This window comes from Trichoderma evansii (genome assembly GCF_050947405.1).
Source record: "Trichoderma evansii strain SZMC 28006 chromosome Unknown GGI43scaffold_4, whole genome shotgun sequence".
NCBI lineage: Eukaryota > Fungi > Ascomycota > Sordariomycetes > Hypocreales > Hypocreaceae > Trichoderma > Trichoderma evansii.
Genome location: NW_028145202.1, coordinates 160864 through 180322, shown reverse-complemented (window position 1 = coordinate 180322; position 19459 = coordinate 160864). Strand labels below are relative to the sequence as shown.

Genomic DNA, 19459 nt, shown 5'->3' with positions numbered 1-19459 from the left:
TGTCATCTCCCAGAGGTACTATCGGTGCATCTCAATAGAAATATTGATGTTAGAACATTCATTCAAATATCTGACAGCTCCAATCATCATACATGAGTGATATATACTATATACATAAATCTTCTGATATATTATGGTCGACTTGAACAGGACAGAGCAGTGCTGCACTATTGTTCCGCAGCGCTCATACCCATAGTGAGACAGCATAATTTAAAACACTTCTCGATTGAATCATATAATGAAATTTTAAGTCGTTACTTATAAAATCTGTAATGCGAGTTGACCGTCTTGCTTATTAGATAGAGTAAGGGATAGCTTAGTATTGGAGAATGCGGGGTCTCGGAAACCTCAGGAAAGCATCGTTTTCTCAGCGCTCTCTCAATCTTCAATATCTGGTTCATCTGTGGGGGCTTGAGCTTTGGGCATCAACTCTTCTTTATAAAGCTTCTCACAGAAACATTAGAAGCAATGGCATCCTCTACACAAGAGGGCGGGTCCCTAAAATACGAAGAAATCCCGGTGTCTAGCCTGTCGATTGACTTCATTGAGCCTTCTGAAGTTTACGAGTCGATTGAGCGCGTCAAGGCGGCAGGTCAACATGCACAGAAGGACTTTTTACTGGTTGATGTGCGCAAGACTGATTGGGTGGGCGGCACGGTTGCTACGTCTGTAAACTTCCCAGCTCAGTCATTTTATCAAACTCGCTCGGGGGTATATCATCTTTGCAAACAGGCTGGGATTAAGAAAGTTATATTCTACTGCGGTAAGCGCCTATTGACAAACATGTTGGTTGTAACACTTTGGACTGATTGCGGGTTGGCCATATGCAGGGAGCTGTGGCACTCGAGGGCCAAATTGCGCCTCCTGGTTCCAAGAGTACCTCAATTCGATTGGCGAGACTGAGATGAAGGCGTTGATTCTCAGTGGAGGCGTCAAGGGATGGCAGAAGACGTACAACGGCCAGTTGATGGATTATTATGATCCGGGCGCCTGGGGTTCACAGAGCAAGTAGGCAAGGAGGTCCCGTGCAGGCAAATTTCATCTTTTTTAATCTTGAACTCGGCAAAAAAACCCAAAATCTAGCAGTGATAGATAATCGTATCAAGTCCCATTATCACCTCTTCGTATCGTTTCCGTAAACGCCAAACAAGTACATTCAGGTATCCATTCACCATCTTGTTGTCGTCCCAATTTATCGGTTCTGCCTGTCGTCGCCACCGATTCTCTCCAGAGCTTCCAGCATGACCACGGAGTTGCCGCGAATGACCTATCATCTATCAGTTAGCTTGTGGTCCAGGGAGATGGAATATAGTTTGTCGTTGAATCTGGATATATACGCACAACCATGCCCAGCCTAATCTTCTCTCCACCGTCTTTCTCTTCGACCGCCTCGTCTAGGACAACGTTCAAGAAGACCTGTTGTATATTGAGTTAATCTTTCGCGGTGGTTTCGTTCGTAGCATTTCGGATCTCTCTTACATCGTATCCACGAAGCACTCCGATGACCTTGCGACCACCGTTAAGCTGGACGAAGAGCCGCTTGTCGAGATACTAAGTCTGAGCGTTAGATGGTGTTGTCACTTGGAATAGCGAGTCATTGATTTGTTGGGGTATTCGTGAAAGATTGAAGAAGCTATCCAGATTATGGAGTTAACCATGGTTCGAATAGAAGACGTACCTTCTTCAGCTCAGGTTGGGCCGGTGCCATCTTGAGCAATCAATTGAATGTGACTTGGTAACTGTCGAATTGCGACGCGATCCTCTAGCACTAACGTAGGTTGAAGCTTGCTTGCCCACCTTAAATTTCCAGTCACGTGCCGATAAGATACCCAGGCCAGCATATTGACAATGAGACGAGCATGCGATCGAACAACTTGCTCCCCGGCTCATAAATTAGTATTTTCTGAAGGAAAATGAGTTCGTTTGGCGCAAAACGTAAGGCGCGTGTCATCAAAGTTGATTATGACGAAGACGAAAGTAGCGGCGACGCGCCGCTCAAAGTTGAGGGCGGAGACCTCAAAGATGGTATGTTTCGCATGACTCTTGTGGCGACCGCTTTTGCTGATGGAAATCAAGGCTGACCTGACTGAACGGCAGATAATGTGAAGCCGGTGTTTAATTCAAAAGCGGCGCGAAAACCATTTCGACAATCCGGGCTGCGTAATACCTTTAACCCTCGAGACGAAGATACATCAGCCGACAAAGACGAGACATCAGGAGGCAATGACGACGACGACAATGGCCCTGTGGTTGTTCGGCCAAGTGCCAATCGATCAGGATTATCGAAACAGAGAAAGAAGCTTCCCAAATCGAAGCTTTCATTTGGTGGCGACGCTGGTCAAGAAGACGACGAACCTATAAGTGACTTTGGCTCGTCAAGAAAGTCGGCAATGGGACAGAAAGTACTTGAGAACAATACTCTTAAGCGTGGAATGGCTGCTCGAGGACTACCGTTACCGGTACGATCATATCAGGAGGATGACGACAGGCCAAGATACAGCAAGGAATATCTCGATGAGCTTCAATCATCAACACCAAATACCCCTAGCGATCTCTCATCCTTAAAAGCGAATCTCGACGACGAAATGGACCTGGATCCGTCCGAACTAGAAGGCGCTCTCATAGTAGACTCCCCGATACCATCTTCCACCGGCCAGCCTCAGGCCACTCAGATACTCACAGATGCTGAAATTCGCGAAAGGAAAGAGCGTAGAGCTCGATTAGCGAAGGAGAAAGACTACATTTCTATGGAGGATGATGATGATGGTCTATTTGGTCGAAAGAAGAAAGACGATACTCGATTGGTTGCTGAAGATGAGGATTTGGGAGAAGGCTTTGATGATTATGTCGAAGATGGTGGATTGTCATTAGGCAAACGCGCAGAGAAGGAACGACGGAAGCAAGAGCGCCAAACGATGGCTGAGCTCATTAATGCAGCGGAAGGGCATACCTCGGATTCATCATCAGATAGCGATGCTGAGCGACGAATTGCGTATGAAACAGCGCAGACGCGCGCCGGTATGGATGGCCTGAAGAAGCCGCGGAAAGACCCCAACGAACAGCTGCTACAAGTTCCTCCCAAGATAACGCCCTTACCAAGCCTTGCAGAATGTTTGGTTCAGCTACAAGCATCGTTGAAAATGATGGAGGGTGATATCAATATCAAGACAGCTGCAGTCACGCAGCTTACTCGCGAAAGAGATGATATTGTTAAAAGAGAAGCTGAAGTGCAGGCATTTTTGGATGAAACTGGCAAGAAGTATGAAGAGGCCATGGGCCGGAAGCCCGATTCGGCTGATGGAGTTGCTGCTGGTGGGCCAAGCGCTGAGCTGGCTGGTGAGAGGGGGCTGGAAAGCTTGGGAGCGACGCCGATGAAGGAAGTTGACATGGAAGATATCGAATAACGACTCCTTGGATTCCCATTTTCAATAATCACGATTTAATCATGTATAAATACTAAGATACTATAGCGAGGTACTTGACTGGCTGTTGATACTGGGCACAGCTTGATATAATAATGACGGACTGTTTGGTCCAAAATCTCACGATAATGATTGCGCTTTTGTGTATACAATACTTTGGATCTTACGCCTCCAATTAAGCAATATTTATTTTATGTCACTATTTCAATAAGAGTGCTCCACCATCAGGGTATCATGGGGTAAGAATACATCCGCTGGCATGAAGAAAATAAAAGACAAGCGATATAGACTCATGATTCGTAATGCTGTTAATTATACAGCCCAACTAAAGGTTGCGCTTCGTAAGCGTTACCCAGAAATCAGACGCAAAGAGGAATATCGAGGCAGTCGTCTTGATCGGTGACTCGGGATTCACTACGCAAAAGTCAAAGCGTCGTACAAGCTGTCAGAAACAACCGAATTAGTCATTTGCAAATTGCTGCGTGGCAGGATTTAAAAAGTGCAAGATGTAACGTACCTCAAAAACAGCCTTGTGCAACTCCATCATGGCAATCGGTTTCCCGAGACAAGAATACTTGCCGTAGCCAAAATGCGTGTCCACGGCATCCGTCATTTCTTTAAGTCGATCTTCTGGAGCATCGAGCCACCTCTCTGGGCGAAAGACGTCGGCGTCTGGGCCCCAAACACCCTTTGAACGTCCAACACCATGGAAGCCTTGGCCAATCTCGGTGCCGCCGGGAACGAAATATCCGTTGATGTGGTCGCCTTCGGGGGGAACCGTCTTGAATCCGAGGCCGCCGACGGGAGGCCACATGCGGAGACCTTCGCGGATAACTGCTTGCAGATATGGGAGAGTTTGTGCTTGTGTCCATGTGATGGGGGAGCTAACGGTGGGAGAGACGCGGCGGATTTCGTCGATGAGAGCATTGTACGCTGGCGGAGAGGTGATGATAGAGAGGAGAGTCATTCGGAGGGCGTGAGCAGAAGAATTAGAACCGGCGATACTGTTTCCAACTGTTAGATGTTGAGTTGATGCTGAGGGTGTGATGGAATGCATTACATTGAGAGGAAGACCTGTTGGATGAGATCGTTTTTGGACATGCCGCTGTCGATGTGAGCTTGCATCATGTCCTGAGCCCGGGGTGTTTTTGGATCTAATCTCGTATCGACATAACCTCGTGCGAAGCTTTATTCATTTAGCAATTGTTCTTGTTGATACGGATATTCATCTAACTTACCGCATTAATCGACCGAACCCAACTTGATCGCCCTCCTTTGGTAGCAGTAGTCGCAGAGGCCATGTGTGGACAATGTTTGCCAGCGCAGGCATCACAGAGACGACATTCATCAGGGGTAGTGACGTTGTGTTGATTTCGTTGTATTGGTACAAGTCTTCATCCTTGTCAAGATAGCCGAAGGGTTGTCCGAGAGAGATGTCGCCTATCGCGTCCAGGGCGAAGAACTGCGTCTTCTCGGCCATATCAAAGGGGCGGACGTCAGAGCCGGACGTGATATACTTGCGCTCAAGGAGATCAATGAAGCTTAAGAGTTGGCGATTCATGGCAGCTTCAAAGCTATATCCTTCATTTGCCTTGCCAGAGAACTTGTGAGAGTTAACAACCTGAGCTTGGACGGCTGAGTAGTATGCAGATGTTGACTTACACCGGGAGCCATTAGCGCGCGCATCTCTTTATGCTTGGCCGGGTCTCGCAATGAGACGACATTGTCCACGCCGGGGACAATCTTGCCGCTTGAGTAGAATCTTCCCTTGGTGTAGCCGCTGCGAACTGCAGACATGCGACGGAGCACCTCTGGATCAACTGAGAGTAGCTGATTGGGCCCGATGCGCACAAGAGGGCCTGTATGAGACAGCTTGGAGTGAGCATATGATTATACGCAAACATGAAAAAGAAGGTTATGCTTTTGTGAAGCTTCATACCGTAAGTGTCGGCAGCTTCTTTTAACCGCTCATGATACCGCCCTGATAATGCGTTTGAAAGCTGCCACCATATTGTCCATGCCGCGCTGGTTGGTCCGGGAATGTGGCGCAATCGCTGCCAATAGTATATTCGACGAGCTGTGAATGTAAAAAGCGTTATGAGGAGTATACTGTATAGATAGATTGTCATGAGCGACATTGTGGAAATTTGCGACAGGGACGTCTCCTGGCCGCGACTCAATGCGAACGCCCGAGGAAGAGTTGCGCAGGTGGCCCACGAGGGTGTGGCAGGTATGCTTAGTTTGCGCTATGCATGAATGGGATAAATCGTGAAAAGGCGGTAATTGACACAACCAACTACTTGGATCGCTAATATAGAGGCGAGAAGGAGAGGACAGGAGGTGGAAAGGGAGAAGTGGCCGGTGGAGAGCGTTGACAGCAGAAACACCCACATTTTCGCTCCACGGGCTTAATCTTTGTCTAGTTCCACCCCCCGGCTTCGTGGTAAATCAAATATGGAGTAGAAACTACTGCTAGATAGAACAAAATGAAATAAACTGTAAAACTAGGCTCGTGGCTGAAGGTGAGGACGATCTCGACAGGGATTCATTTGATTCGCAGATTAGGGACGTGTGTAGTTAGATAGCGTGCCATTACCACTATTGACAGCAATGCTTCCAATACGACGATCCTGCGGCTCTCCGAACATTCTGCAGCGGAATCTTTCCTTTCTTTTTTTTTTTTTTTTTTTAAAGCGAGAGTTGGGGTCCAGGGCCATTCCCCAAATCCAGCAGCAGGGGGCAATGAGAGGTCCAGCTTTCCAGGAGGGGCAGCTCGCACCATGTGTTCTACCAGTTATGTGGTCCGCGGGACGGCGAGGGCCGGGCCAAGAAAGGATGGCGCCGGGGGTCAGAGCAGTGAGTTGCCGGACCCAGTGGCTAATGCTGGAGCTAATTAAAATGGGTGGCAGTGTTGGCTTTACAGGTACGGAGTGATGGGCAGTCGAATATTAGCTGTAGCTGTAGCACTGCAGACTCATTGATTGCTTTGTGTTGCGTGATTCAAAGGTTAATGGTGTCAATATCGTTCCCAGATTTCATCAATGTCGGTATAATGCACATTCGTATATATTAGGCAGATAAGCACTGCAGTATGTTAGGGTGCTTTTGTCTCGCACTCCACATTTGTCGCAGTAGTCGTTGTATAAGGAGTCAAGGGAGGCAGAGACCAGCAGAGGTAACAACGGTAACAGCCCTCCCCTCGACGCAAGGCCCATGGCAGCATTCGCGGACCTTTTGGTTTTAGCGGGTTTCTCATGGCAGCGGCCGAAGTCTGGCTATCGAAACACCGGAACTAGAGGCCGCATGCCAGTTAGTCCGCATACCAAGCATGACGCATGACTATTTGTGAGGAACTAATGGATTTATCGGTTAACATCAATATCAAGCCTGATTTGCGCGCGTAGATGAGCCGAACCCTGCCGGCCACATACAGGAAACACATAGACGCCGCAATAAACAGGAATAACAGGCTGCTGAAACAAAGGAAATGAAGTATAAGTGGCTTGTTAAAAACAAGAACATGTTCATGCCAAAATGTACCATGCAACAAAAACACGACTAAAATAAATAAATAAATAGGAATTCAGAATAAAGCAGTACATTAGTCTCTGCTCGGACCATGGAATTTGAAAACGATAATTTTTCTCTTCCCGACAATTCGGGTCGTGCTCCATAAATACCACCTTCTGTTGGTTGCACTGACAGCGGTGCCACAGGATCGGAGAGTATTGGGGGTTGAGACGGTTTGAGACACGACTACGTGTTCAGCGCTAAGCTGAGACATGCAGCAGCAGGATTCGGGTCTTAGCCAGACCGAGGACCCGGTTTGCTGGTTTTCTGATCTCTGCCGTGTGTATATTTGTATTCGTAGTAGTTTACGAAACTTTGGAAATAAATTTGCCATCTTTTTCCGAGTAATTGTAAGCCCACTATAAAACAAAAGGGAGGCTGAAAGTGATACCTTGCAGGACCATAATGAGTATCGAGAGGCGGGGGATTATATCAGACAAGTAAATATAAAGAGAACAAAAGATATTATTCCAGCAACTTAATTGCCTATAGGTAATTGACGGCCTCTACTCTCGCTCATTCTGTATCTAGCTTGGTAAATGACGAGCAATCAAGCAGTCTTATTCCAAATCTTCAATGTGGTTGCTCATCCAGCCACAGTCTATATCTCTACCATTATTTAATCTTCTTGGCCTCTCTCTTCGTATACACCAATCCATCTCTCATGCTGCCAAACCACAATGCCCACAAGTCTACAGGATAGCTAAGGCGTCCATAAAAAGGAGCGATACCCGTCGACTTTGGGATGCGGTCTGCTGCCTTTAGGAAATAGCTGCTCTTCGCATCCGCACTCGATAATCGCGGCATACCCTCTGTCCTCTCAATGGCTGGGACGACGCTCGACGCGTCGTCTGCCTCCATCTGCTTGATTACTTTGATAGCCAGCCTGGCCGTTGAGTTTGCGCCGGGAGTCCACGTTGTAGTTGTGTAGCCAAAAACAGATGCTGCGTTAGGTACACCTTCAATCATGCAGCCTCTCCAGGCGTACTGCTGGCCAATATCGATGGATTTGCCGTCAACTTTGGGGTGCATCCCGTTGAGAAGTTGTATGTGCAGTCCAGTGGCGGTCACAATCACATCTGCTGAGAGTTTGCGGCCAGATTTGAGAAGTATTCCATCTTTGGTGACGGTATCGATAAAGTCGGTAATTATTTCAACGTCGTCTCGATGCAGAGCATTGAAGAACTCATCTTCAGGCGTCAGACACAGTCTCTGTTGGAAAGGCCCATAGGTCGGATTGAAATGCACCGCCGCATCGACTTTCTTTGGTAGCTTCTTCGGCAAATCCATTGTGATCAAGTAGCGTCCGAGGCGAGGATATCGCAAGCAGAGCTCCGAGATGAACACCTCGAACCACACATCAATGTAACTGCTAATACAATGCACCCAAGTCAAAGGCAGCATCGCCGCCAGAAATTTCTCAAAGCTCGAGCTCTTCTTCATGGACACAACGTATGACGGCGTTCTCTGGAGCATCGTCACGGACTTGGCCTTGCCCGCCATCTCGGGCAGAAGCGTGATGGCGGTTGCGCCACTGCCAATGATTATGACATCCTTGTTGCTGTAGTCGAAACTCTCGGGCCACCACTGCGGATGAATCACGGTTCCACCAAAGTCGTTGATGCCAGGCACGGGACTCTCCAGCGCCCGTTCATACGAGTAGTAGCCCATGCAGCTGAAGAGGAAGTTGGCCTTGAGCAGCTTCTTTGTTCCATTGGCATCAACAACCAAGGTCCATCTCTGCTCTTCGCTGCTCCATTCGCTGCTGAGGACCCTGTGCCGGAATTGAATCTTGTCAAAGGAGCCATCCGTTTTGGATGCGTCTTCCAGATATTCGCAAATCTCTCCTGCGCTGGCAACCTTGTGAGGGAACTTCCACGGGTGCCAATCCAAGCCAAAAGACCTGAGAGACGAGTCACTGCGCATGCCGGGATACTTGAAGAAGCTCCATGTCCCGCCAATAACGTCCCGTGCCTCGAGGATCGTGAAGGATCGGTGAGGCAGTTGAGTTCGCAGCCGATGAGCAGTATTTATGCCGCTGAGGCCTGCACCAACCACCACGAGGTCATGTTCCTCAATGGGCAGGCCAGCAGCTGTAGGTAGCGAGTCTGACATTTTGGTACGTTCCTGTACGCCCGCACCGCAGGCGATCTCAGATTCTTTTGGTCAGCGGGTGAGACCCCTATGTAGATTTGAGTTTTTTTTTTTTTTTTAGAATGTTTATTGCCTGACCTTACATTGCCAGCTTTAATTTGTGATAGCGGGGTATTACTCGTAGACTAGCTGAATCGTGCAGCTTTGCAGCTCCGTACAGTATATGTGCAGCAGATCGCCAAATCGTCCCAACAGCAACGGTCGGAGTGGAACGATGCCCGATCGGCAGAGTATCCAAAGAATGGATCGACTTGTATCATAGCTATTTTCCTTTTGGTTTCCAAGTCTTCTTTTCTTTTTCCTACCTATTTGTTAGAGTAATGTGCTTAAGTAAGTCGTAACCATCATCTTCAGCTAATAGGCGCTTTTTGGGAAGCTATAATTTTGGACGCGCGCTTGGTGTTAGTGGCATCCGCACTCAACAAAGTGCATAAAGCAGTGTATAAGATAGAGGAGATTGTGCAACTATTCAAGAGAGAGGCTAAAATAAGTGGTATAATGGCAGCAGTATAGTAGAAGTATTTGTATACTTCTTCCCGTCTCTATTTTTCTGCTGGTATAAACATATTTACAACACTTATAAGTGCTGTCTCTGTTGGGTACCTTGGCCCTCATACCATTTGTTTTAGAGGCTGATTGCGTTGCTCAATTGGTGTGTTTTCCTTGCCCATCTCGTTTATTTGTTGTACTATCTACAATCACTGTTTTGAGGTCACTAGTTGGCAACCAGCAATCGTTATAAGCAACCTATCAATTCAGCATGTTGGTGTTAGTAGAGGGCGTTAATAACGTGATCTCTAGCTATTCATATATACGGCCCAAAGAATTTGTACATTAGATGATTGAATTTTTTTTATTTGAGTTATAGTTCAAAGTACCATTATAATAGATTCGGCATTCCGTTGGGGTACCCTAGTAAGAGAATTCTACTATCTATAGGTAGCGAGTACTAGCAGCGTTCTGTTCGCTGCCAAGCTGCATGCCACCGCAGGTCGCTCCAAATCTATACATAAAGACATTGTTTATTCAATAAGAAGGAAATAGAGGCCGTCTTCATTTACTCGCCCATACAATGTGTCTGTTATGAGGTTCAATTTGCCATTCAGCCTTGCACATCTAAAGTGCCCCACACCAGCTCCGGCTGATGGAAAATCCCAGAGTGGGGTCACGATCCCGCATCGAAGCAGCTAGAAGGTACTTGGTGCTGGGCATCTTAGTTTATAGACCCCACATCGGATTTCATTTCTTTCATCTGGAGCTGATCATCCCCAAAGCCTCTTCTCCTTCTTGCGTATTCCTGCCGCGAATTGAATCTCGTGTCTATCCATCTCTCCTTTGATCCCTCTTCCACCATGGCTTCCGCAGACGAGCTCAAGGCTCTGGGCAACAAGGCCATCGCCGAGAAAAACTTTGACGAGGCTATGTAAGTTGAACTGCGCAGCGCATCACCCCACTTGACCCCTCCGAGATGCCTGCAAAGGATCTTCATCACCATATCCAAAGAGCAAAGAGACTGATATCTTGCAGCGACAAGTTCACTCAGGCCATCGCTCTTCAGCCCGAAAACCACATTCTCTACTCCAACCGATCGGCCGCCTACGCTTCCAAAAAGGACTGGGACAATGCACTGAAGGATGCCGACAAGACCACCGAAATTAAGCCCGACTGGGCCAAGGGTTGGGGACGCAAAGGTGCTGCTCTTCATGGCAAGGGAGACTTGCTGGGAGCCAACGACGCCTACGAAGCTGGTCTGAAACATGACCCGAGCAATGCGCAGCTCAAGAGTGGCCTGGCCTCTGTTGAGAAGGCTATGCAGCAGGAAGCCGGAGGCAATCCTATGGGTGGCCTTGGCGACATGTTCAAGGACCCGAACATGATTCAGAAGCTTGCTGCGAACCCCAAGACAAGCGCCTACCTTGCTGATCCCTCGTTCATGGCGAAGCTGCAACAGATTCAGCAGAACCCCCTTCAGTCTCAAGACCTTTTCAGCGACCCAAGAATGATTCAGGTATTGGGTGTCATGATGGGAGTTGATATGGAAGTGCGCGACAGCCCTCCCGAAGGCAGCCAGTCTTACACTGTCTCTGAAGATACCCCCATGCCAGATGCACCCAAGAAGGCTCCCGAGCCAAAGAAGGTCCCCGAGCCAGAACCCGAACCCGAGCTTGACGAAGAAGCTCTGGAGAAGCAGAAGAAAAAGGAGGAAGCTGATAAGGAGAAGGCCCTTGGCACAGAAAACTACAAGAAGCGAAAGTTTGACGAGGCCATCGAGCACTACAGCAAGGCGTGGGAGATTTACCAGGATATCACCTATCTTAACAATCTCGGTGCGGCTTACTTCGAGAAGGGAGATTATGACAAGTGCATTGAGTCATGCCAAAAGGCGGTCGATGAGGGCCGAATGATCTACGCTGACTTTAAGCTTATTGCTAAGAGTTACGCTCGTATCGGCTCTGCCTATGAGAAGAAGGGCGATCTTGCCTTGGCTATCGAACACTACAACAAGTCTCTGACCGAGCACCGAACTCCTGATGTCTTGAACAAGCTCCGCGCTGCTGAGCGAGCCAAGACCGAGGCAGCCAAGAATGCCTACATTGACCCTGCCAAGGCCGAAGAGGCTCGTGAAGAGGGCAACAAGAAGTTCAAGGAAATGGACTTCCCTGGAGCTGTGGCCGCTTATTCCGAGATGGTTAAGCGAGCACCAGAAGACCCCAGAGGCTACAGCAACCGTGCTGCTGCCTTTGTCAAGCTATTTGAGTTCCCCAGTGCAGTAGACGACTGCAACTTGGCCATTAAGAAAGACCCGACATTTATTCGTGCCTACATTCGAAAGGCCCAGGCTTACTTCGGCATGCGCAAATACTCTGAATGTGTGGATGCCTGTGACGAGGCTATGCGAGTTGATGTCGAGCACCACAAGGGCGCTAACGCCCGTGAGATTGAGCAGCAGCAGCAGAAGGCTCTCTCAGCCATGTACTCAGCCCGAGAGAACGAGACAGAGGAGCAGACAAGACAAAGACTGATGCAAGATCCAGAGGTGAGATTTACTTTTTCCTTCAAAACCTAACCAGGAAACTTTTTGCTAACAATACCTTTTATAGATCATGGGTATAATGCAAGATCCAGTCATGCAATCCATTTTGCAACAGTCACAATCTGACCCAATGGCTCTGAATGAGCACATGAAGAACCCAAGTGTGCGATCCAAGATTCAGAAGTTGATGGCCGCGGGTGTCATCCGGGTGGGTGGTCGATAATGGGACTCAGGGGTAAAAAGGCGTGAGATTCTAAGTTGTTATGTAAATCGCAATAATGAGCCAATGAAATTAAGTTAAATTTAATGACACTACGTTTTCTTTCTTTCTTTTCTCGGTATATGTCTGCGTCTTGTTTTTCCAACGAATCTTCCAATATCCCCTGTCGTTCTATCTGGCCTGTTCCAAAGTACTGCGGGGCAACACCAAGAAGAATTTCACATCAAGACACAACGGCACAGCATGGTCTGAGAAAGAAGAAGAAAAAGAATAGGCAAAAAGACATACAACAGCCGGTGTTCGCTGATGGTCACCCACTCAACTACTAATCTGCCTCTCATTGGCTTGACTCTGGGAGAGCAGACGGGATCCCGTATTCTCCAATGGATATGGTCGTATGTGACAGCCCAACGCCCATATTCTACCTATATCACTACATCGCAATATGAACGTCAAAAAGACAAAAAACATACAACAGCCGGTGTTCGCCAGTGGTCACCCACCTGACTACTAATCTGCCGGTTAGTGGCTTGTCTATGGGGGAGCAGACGGGACCTCTAATTTTCTTTTATCTACGTTCATACGTCCCCATCCTGCCAAAATTTCTCTCTCAGGGAATTGGCAAGTCGGGTCGCCTAAGTACCGCATTAGCGGTTCCGCATATGTGAATCTCTACTGGGAGCTGGCCTACGGCAAAACGCCGCGCCCGTGGATGCATGCATTTATTATTAGTATGGGATACAAGAAGTTTGATACCATTTATACGCCTCTCGATTTAGGCATTCCAAATGTTAATGGTCTATGTAATAGGCTCAGGTAGGCTACTGTCGCTAACATAGCCGCTGTACCTAGAGCCTTGAAGATGATGGCCCGCTTATGAGAGAACCATATGACTGTTAAATGGTTTTATAATACTTATATATTAATTATAACAGAGCTTTTATTATAGGAGATAATTATAGTATATCAAGCAATATTAAACTCTAATGACACTATGAATTATTTTATATATAGCAAGTTATATGGAAAATAAAAGCTGCTTTCTCCCATTAGTTTTAAGTAAAAGTTTATAAATAGTAATTAAATAAGTACTTTCTTTATATAATTTTAATCTTTTCTTCCAATAGATCCGCGAACCCTAAAATATGTTCTCGAATATTGTGGTCAATGTAGCGTCCTTGAAAGAATCCTGGTATTGTAAGAGCTACAAGTTAGTAACTGGCCCAAGCTGTCGATAATAGTAATACTTGCAAACTAACCTTGTCCCAATATCCAAGAGTCCTCCTCATGATCAATGCCATGTATCGACGCGGCGCAATTTCCCTGGCCGTCCGAGTATTCAGCTAGAGCATCGGGAAATATGTTAAAGATACTGCTCTCGTGACTGATAGCGCTTGATTGGGCGCTTCGAGCCTCAAAGGCGTCAGACTCTGAGGGAAACCCAAATCCAAAGAGTGGAGGAGTGTCACACGGATATATACCATCAAGGGTTGTTGTGAGCGTATCGTTATTATGCCGGTATATGGATTGAATGCCGGCAGCATCAAAAACCTCTTTTACCAATTCAATAGGACTGGTGAAAGTAAGGATTGAACGTAAGGATGAGCTTCATCAATAAAAATAGCGCTAGCGGGCTTGCACTTACCCCCAGCTTACTGTAGTTCCACTATCTATCATAATGGTAGCATTGGGTTGGATAATCTTTCCACCGACTACGACATCCCCGAAGATAAATCGTTCGTGCATGGCAACAGCACTCAACTCTCCCGTAAAGCATGATCGCTCCACGCCACCTAGATATAGAACGCCAATATCTTTGCTTGTTTTCAGTGCGAGTCCGAAGCGGCATTCATCGAAGATGCTCTCCTGTGCACATAAACTGGAAAACCAGTTGGGTACACCGTCACCAAAAGCACTCCCAGGAACGAAAAAGCCCATCAGTCCATCATGTGGGAATGGAGGATCCGATCCTGGGAAGACACTTGCGGTGACCCCAAAGGATTGAAAAGGAACAGAGAGATTGGTATTCTCCAGAGAAACTATATCTTGGAATACCGTTCCGTTGACCTAGAAACTTTGTAATGAGACCCAGTAGTACCGAAGGTTGTGTCAGACCTTACCGTTTCTTCTCCGGACCCATCACTATTCACCGTTCCGTATCGCATCGAAAATGGCTGCGAAAGCGCAACAGCGGCTTCGCTAGCCTGATAGACATTTGGATTAAGCATAAGATCCGTTGACCCTGTATCGACGAGGATGGATAGATTTCGTGAAGCTCCGATAGAGAAGCGGGCAAACCAAAAGTCCTGCAATAGTGCATCAGCACACTTCTAGTGATTGACATTATCTTTAAGGGCTATACAAGATCATTCCTCTCCTCTTTCAGTACCACAAATCGACATGATCCAGACGTTATATTTCGATGGGATATTACACCTTGGCCTCTAGTCAGCGGCACAGATACAATTGAACCTTCTACCAGCCAAACATCCAAGACCGTCAACGCCAGGGTTATAATAAACGGAAGCGAGAGTAAAATCATGCTATGTTTACATATGGGAGAGCTTGGTAAGAAGATGCCGTTCGTACATAGATTACCAGCATGTACGAGGTCGAAATCCATGTCTAGGGATCTAACCAATGTTGCATACAATTCGCTATAAATCGACCGAAATATAAACCGCGGAGCCCCACATCACAAAAAGTGACTACAGTTTATTGAGTAGAGGTCTATTAAGGCCCAGCGATCGCATGTTTTCAACTCTATTTTTTTTTTGTTCTTTTTATGTTCTCCATTTGGTCCTTTTGCTCTACTGCGCAATAAACTTGATCATGAGACTGCCGAAGCACTATGCGCAGCTTAGGGATTATGTATTCAACCCTTTACGGTTAGATCGAGACAATGATTTGGAACTCGATTCACGCGAACGACTATTAGAAACTGGAAATCAGCCTTCTAAAACATCAGTTGTTGAGGTGCACAAGAAGAAAATTTTAGCTCGTTCCATTTTTGGATTTCTCTTTGTCTTGGGCTGGGTGTTGGCGGCTGTTCAACTGGTTTTCCAATCACCCCCCTCCACCACTTATGAGGAGAATGCAAATTCGCATTCTGGCAAGCCTACCATCAGTGTTGAACAAGTTTTCTCTGGGAAGTGGAATTCAAACGAAACTAGTCACTCGGAAAGATGGATTTCTGGACCGAACGGTGAAGATGGGCATATACTCCGAAGAGACAACACCGGACAAAAGCCATTTCTGCGTGTGGATGATCTGTCTGGATGTAGTCAGGTGGACTGGCATACTGAGAATGGTTGTGTTACTACTCTTGAATTGCTCAAGTCCTCTATTTTACAAGTCAATGGCGAGACGATAAGAGTTCATGAGGTCTGGCCAAGTCCAGACCTCCAATGGCTTCTGATAATGTCAGATTTTCGGAAACAGTGGAGGCACTCTTCCACAGGACGTTACTGGATCATGGATGTCGCATCTCAAATAATTCAATATTTGGATCCAGCTAACGGTGATTCTATGGTGCAATGGGCTAACTGGTAACCCACGTCATCCCACATTCTGTTTGCCAGACAAAATAACCTCTTTTTACGATCGGTTACCTCCAATCAAATTATAAACATTACAGAAGATGGTGGAAGTGATCTATTTTATGGGGTTCCCGACTGGATCTATGAAGAGGAAATACTACAAGTTAACCGTGCGGCATGGTGGTCTCCAGACGGCCGAACAATAGCTTTCCTCAGATTGAACGATTCCCAAGTGTCCGACTATTCATTACGATACTTTTTCAACGGAAAATCGCCGGGTCTTATGAAAAGCCCAGAAACTAAGAAGTTTAAGTATCCCATGGCCGGGGAATCCATTCCAATCGCTGATTTACAATTCTTCAACATAGTAACAAATAGTATGCTTTCTGTTGAGTCTGTTGATGAGCATCGCGAACGAGTAATTCTCGAAATACTATGGGTCTCTGAAAATAGCATAATAATGCGTGAAACTAATAGAGAATTTGACATAGAACGCGTCAGCCTAATCAATATTCAACAATACAGTTGCGAAACAATACGCACGGAGAACATAACTGCAGTAGACGGAGGATGGGTAGAGGTGGAGCCACCTCAAACTATGGTTTTTGTGCCCTCTGATCCTACTAATGGACGTCCCCATGATGGCTACCTTGCCCTTAAGATTCATGGTGGCTACCGACACGTGGCGTACTATTCAACTTTACACGCAACAAGCCCATCAATGTTGACTTCGGGATCCTGGGAAGTAGCAGACACCCCAGTGATTGATTTATCATCCAATATAGTTTATTTTACAGCGAACAAGAAATCGCCTGTGGAGAGGCATCTCTATGAGGTCCAACTGGATGGAAGCAATCTTGTCGCTGTAGGCAATACTGACGAGCACTCCGGGTATTACTCTTCCTCCTTCTCTCACCAGGCGGGGTTTTTTATCCTTTCGTATGCAGGCCCTGCAATACCCTGGAAGAAGATTTTCACTACGAATAGTAGTTATGACCGGGGGGTGAAGTATGCCGAAACCTTGGAGAACAATCAGGCACTGTCTGAGATGGCTGCTACCTATTCCCTCCCCATAGTAGAATATGGAAGCATCAATGTCGACGGGTTCACCCTCCAGACGCGCGAGCTGCGACCACCATCTTTTGATCCAAGAAAGCGGTATCCTGTTCTTTTCGCGCCATATGGAGGTCCAAATTCCCAGTTGGTGACAATGCAATTTACAGTTGGGTTCGAAGCCTACATAGCAAGTAGCTTGGGCTACCTTGTGGTCAGCGTAGACGGACGAGGGACCGGATCTACCGGGCGAATGTTTCGATGCGTTGTGAGAGATCGTCTCGGATACTGGGAGGCACATGACCAAATTGAGGCTGGGAAACTTTGGGCGCAAAGAGCTTATGTCGATAAAGATCGGATGGCAATCTGGGGTTGGAGCTACGGCGCCTACCTCACCCTTAAGACCTTGGAACAAGACGCGGGCCGAACATTTCGATATGGGATGTCCGTCGCCGCCGTGACTGATTGGAAGCTATATGGTAAGACAATATCTCAGTTGCATTCATACTTCTAAGGAGGCTAGACTCGGTTGTTAACTGCATTAACTGCTACCTCATAGACTTTGCTTACGCCGAGCGCCACTTACACACGCCCCAGCATAACCCCTCGGGTTATAATCAAGCCTCCATCTCAAATATGTCCGCTTTAAATCAGACAAGCAGGTTCCTTCTTGTTCACGGTACCGCAGATGACAATGTACATTTTGAGAATTCCTTGTTGCTAGTCGACCAGCTTAACCAAGCCAACGTCCATAATTACGACACGTTGTACTATCCAGATTCTAGCCACGGGCTCTTTTTCCATAATGCTCACACTATTGTATTTGACCGTATGTCGGTGTCTGTCCTATCGAAAACCCCTAATTGCTGATGTAATAGACTAACACGCTTCATGTTACGATTCACAGGCCTAACGAATTGGCTTGTTAATGCATTCAATGGTGAATGGGAAGTTATCCGTACAGCAAAGCCTAGTCTCATTCCGTTTTAGCAAATAAGGTAGTTTTCCAATTGCTTCCAATAACGTACCTACTTTCTCTAACCTGTTTTAAAAGATTAAGCATTAAAAGTCAATTCTAAAACACAATAAATATATCCGAGGCATTGAAATTGTATTTAAAATGTTATATATACTTTTATCGAATAACCTAGCATATTGTGCAACCTAGTAATATAACCCGTTGTTATAACGTCTTAACTATGTTAAATTGCAACTTCCAATTTGGGTTTGAATCCAGCTTTCTTTTTTGTAACGTTCCCGGAAACGCTGTATCCAGCAATTGCTAAATGATGGCACTTTTTCCCCTTGATATTCGGGGATTGTTTCCCATAAAGATTGGGCCTTTTCGCGGATAAGTCGCCCCGTAATTATGTTTGTATGTATCTTGGTTGATTCTGGTTCAACACTTCCGTGATATTCCTTTTGTTCTTGCTGCCAAATCATCCACATTATCCAAGAACTAAGCTTTTCTTCAAGCTCAGGCCAGTGTTGGCGCCTATTCTTTTTTCTATTGTTCTGCGACTGGCAAGGTAGCTCCATATCTAAGTAGTTATACCTAAAAGATAGAATTTCAGATACTGAGGATGCAGCAATAGATTGATTGAAGGTTTCGAAGAACCAGGCTTGGAGATCTTTTTTCGACATTGAAGGATCATCATAAGCCTTCCAGCGCAATTCTCTCTTTTGTGCTAATGTAATCGCCGAGCGTGCAGCTTTTTTCATTGCGAGAAATTTCGAAATACAATTAGAATAATGTAATTAGAAATTGTAAATAAAACTTCAAAATAAGTAAACATCAGGTAAGAATATCATTACAAAAGCAATACAGCTCCAAACTTGTAGTTAACTTTTTATATGTGATAACTTGTTTTTGGTACACGTGATGCAAGCCCTGATTATTACGGCTTCTCCTCATGTATATTGATTCTTAGTACTACATAATTTGTTAGCCTCCATTTGTTTTGTAGAACTTTTGCTTGTAAGTACGTATGTAATTTACAAATAACAAGGTTCTCCTCATAGCCTTCTCCAAGTGGTCAAAGCTATTGGAGCTTGTAAACTGATATCTTTCTTCATGAATCAAATTTGAGGCATTTGTTGGTCCGTATACATGCACTGGACGCCCGTAACAAAAGGTCTTTGTCTTTTTGTATATTACCCTAGCAAATAAACACATACTATGTGATATCAGAGTGGATTGTGCTGTAAATTTACAATACTGTCACCAACCGCAGTAAATCAAACCCCACTTTACATGCGACGCTTTATCTAGGACTTATACGAATAGCCCGGCAGGAAAAGACCCTTGTCGAAACACAATCCCCCAGCTATGGTAAAAGTATTATAACTACAAGAGTATTAGACAGTGGGATATACTTAGTTTTTAATCCCTGTCAGGTATTAAAACTAATGCATCCCACTGTATTTTCAACACATGTCTTGTAAAATCAGAAAATTACAATATTAA

At 46.1% G+C, this 19459-nt stretch overlaps 9 protein-coding genes across 9 annotated transcripts; 5 read left to right on the top strand and 4 right to left on the bottom strand.

The window, feature by feature from the left end:
- Positions 1-468: 468 nt before the first annotated feature.
- Positions 469-1012, top strand: GGI43DRAFT_380939 (uncharacterized protein; the record flags this gene model as incomplete). Its single annotated transcript, XM_083203049.1, has 2 exons — positions 469-763; positions 831-1012. The coding sequence occupies 2 exons, from the start codon at positions 469-471 to the stop codon at positions 1010-1012; spliced, it is 477 nt and encodes a 158-aa protein (XP_083063061.1).
- Positions 1013-1026: 14 nt separating this feature from the next.
- On the bottom strand, positions 1027-1745 carry GGI43DRAFT_397411 (uncharacterized protein). Its single transcript, XM_083205104.1, has 4 exons — positions 1679-1745; positions 1480-1551; positions 1342-1416; positions 1027-1267 (listed from the first exon to the last, which is right to left on the bottom strand). Exons 1-4 carry the CDS (start codon positions 1706-1708, stop codon positions 1193-1195), a joined length of 252 nt encoding a protein of 83 aa, XP_083063060.1. The 5' UTR covers positions 1709-1745; the 3' UTR covers positions 1027-1192.
- Positions 1746-1818: 73 nt separating this feature from the next.
- GGI43DRAFT_397410 (nineteen complex-related protein 2-domain-containing protein) lies at positions 1819-3595 on the top strand. Its single transcript, XM_083205103.1, has 2 exons — positions 1819-2025; positions 2098-3595. Exons 1-2 carry the CDS (start codon positions 1914-1916, stop codon positions 3402-3404), a joined length of 1419 nt encoding a protein of 472 aa, XP_083063059.1. The 5' UTR covers positions 1819-1913; the 3' UTR covers positions 3405-3595.
- Positions 3568-5796, bottom strand: GGI43DRAFT_281528 (cytochrome P450). The gene is made up of 6 exons (XM_083201229.1): positions 5362-5796; positions 5085-5281; positions 4661-5025; positions 4483-4608; positions 3940-4426; positions 3568-3864 (listed from the first exon to the last, which is right to left on the bottom strand). Exons 1-6 carry the CDS (start codon positions 5558-5560, stop codon positions 3748-3750), a joined length of 1491 nt encoding a protein of 496 aa, XP_083063058.1. The 5' UTR covers positions 5561-5796; the 3' UTR covers positions 3568-3747.
- Positions 5797-6408, top strand: GGI43DRAFT_281509 (uncharacterized protein). Its single transcript, XM_083201228.1, has one exon. The coding sequence runs from the start codon at positions 6033-6035 to the stop codon at positions 6354-6356; it is 324 nt and encodes a 107-aa protein (XP_083063057.1). The 5' UTR covers positions 5797-6032; the 3' UTR covers positions 6357-6408.
- A 1199-nt stretch (positions 6409-7607) lies between these two features.
- Positions 7608-9107, bottom strand: GGI43DRAFT_421083 (uncharacterized protein; the record flags this gene model as incomplete). Its single annotated transcript, XM_083207899.1, has 1 exon — positions 7608-9107. One exon carries the CDS (start codon positions 9105-9107, stop codon positions 7608-7610), a length of 1500 nt encoding a protein of 499 aa, XP_083063056.1.
- Positions 9108-10341: 1234 nt separating this feature from the next.
- Positions 10342-12966, top strand: GGI43DRAFT_397405 (Hsp90 cochaperone STI1). Its single transcript, XM_083205102.1, has 3 exons — positions 10342-10569; positions 10674-12183; positions 12248-12966. The coding sequence occupies exons 1-3, from the start codon at positions 10499-10501 to the stop codon at positions 12401-12403; spliced, it is 1737 nt and encodes a 578-aa protein (XP_083063055.1). The 5' UTR covers positions 10342-10498; the 3' UTR covers positions 12404-12966.
- A 531-nt stretch (positions 12967-13497) lies between these two features.
- On the bottom strand, positions 13498-14942 carry GGI43DRAFT_380933 (pepsin-like aspartic protease; the record flags this gene model as incomplete). The annotated part of the gene is made up of 5 exons (XM_083203048.1): positions 13498-13589; positions 13660-13973; positions 14046-14467; positions 14521-14706; positions 14763-14942. 5 exons carry the CDS (start codon positions 14940-14942, stop codon positions 13498-13500), a joined length of 1194 nt encoding a protein of 397 aa, XP_083063054.1.
- Positions 14943-15232: 290 nt separating this feature from the next.
- GGI43DRAFT_380932 (S9 family peptidase) lies at positions 15233-17982 on the top strand (the record flags this gene model as incomplete). Its single annotated transcript, XM_083203047.1, has 4 exons — positions 15233-15920; positions 16038-17471; positions 17552-17821; positions 17900-17982. 4 exons carry the CDS (start codon positions 15233-15235, stop codon positions 17980-17982), a joined length of 2475 nt encoding a protein of 824 aa, XP_083063053.1.
- Positions 17983-19459: the final 1477 nt, after the last annotated feature.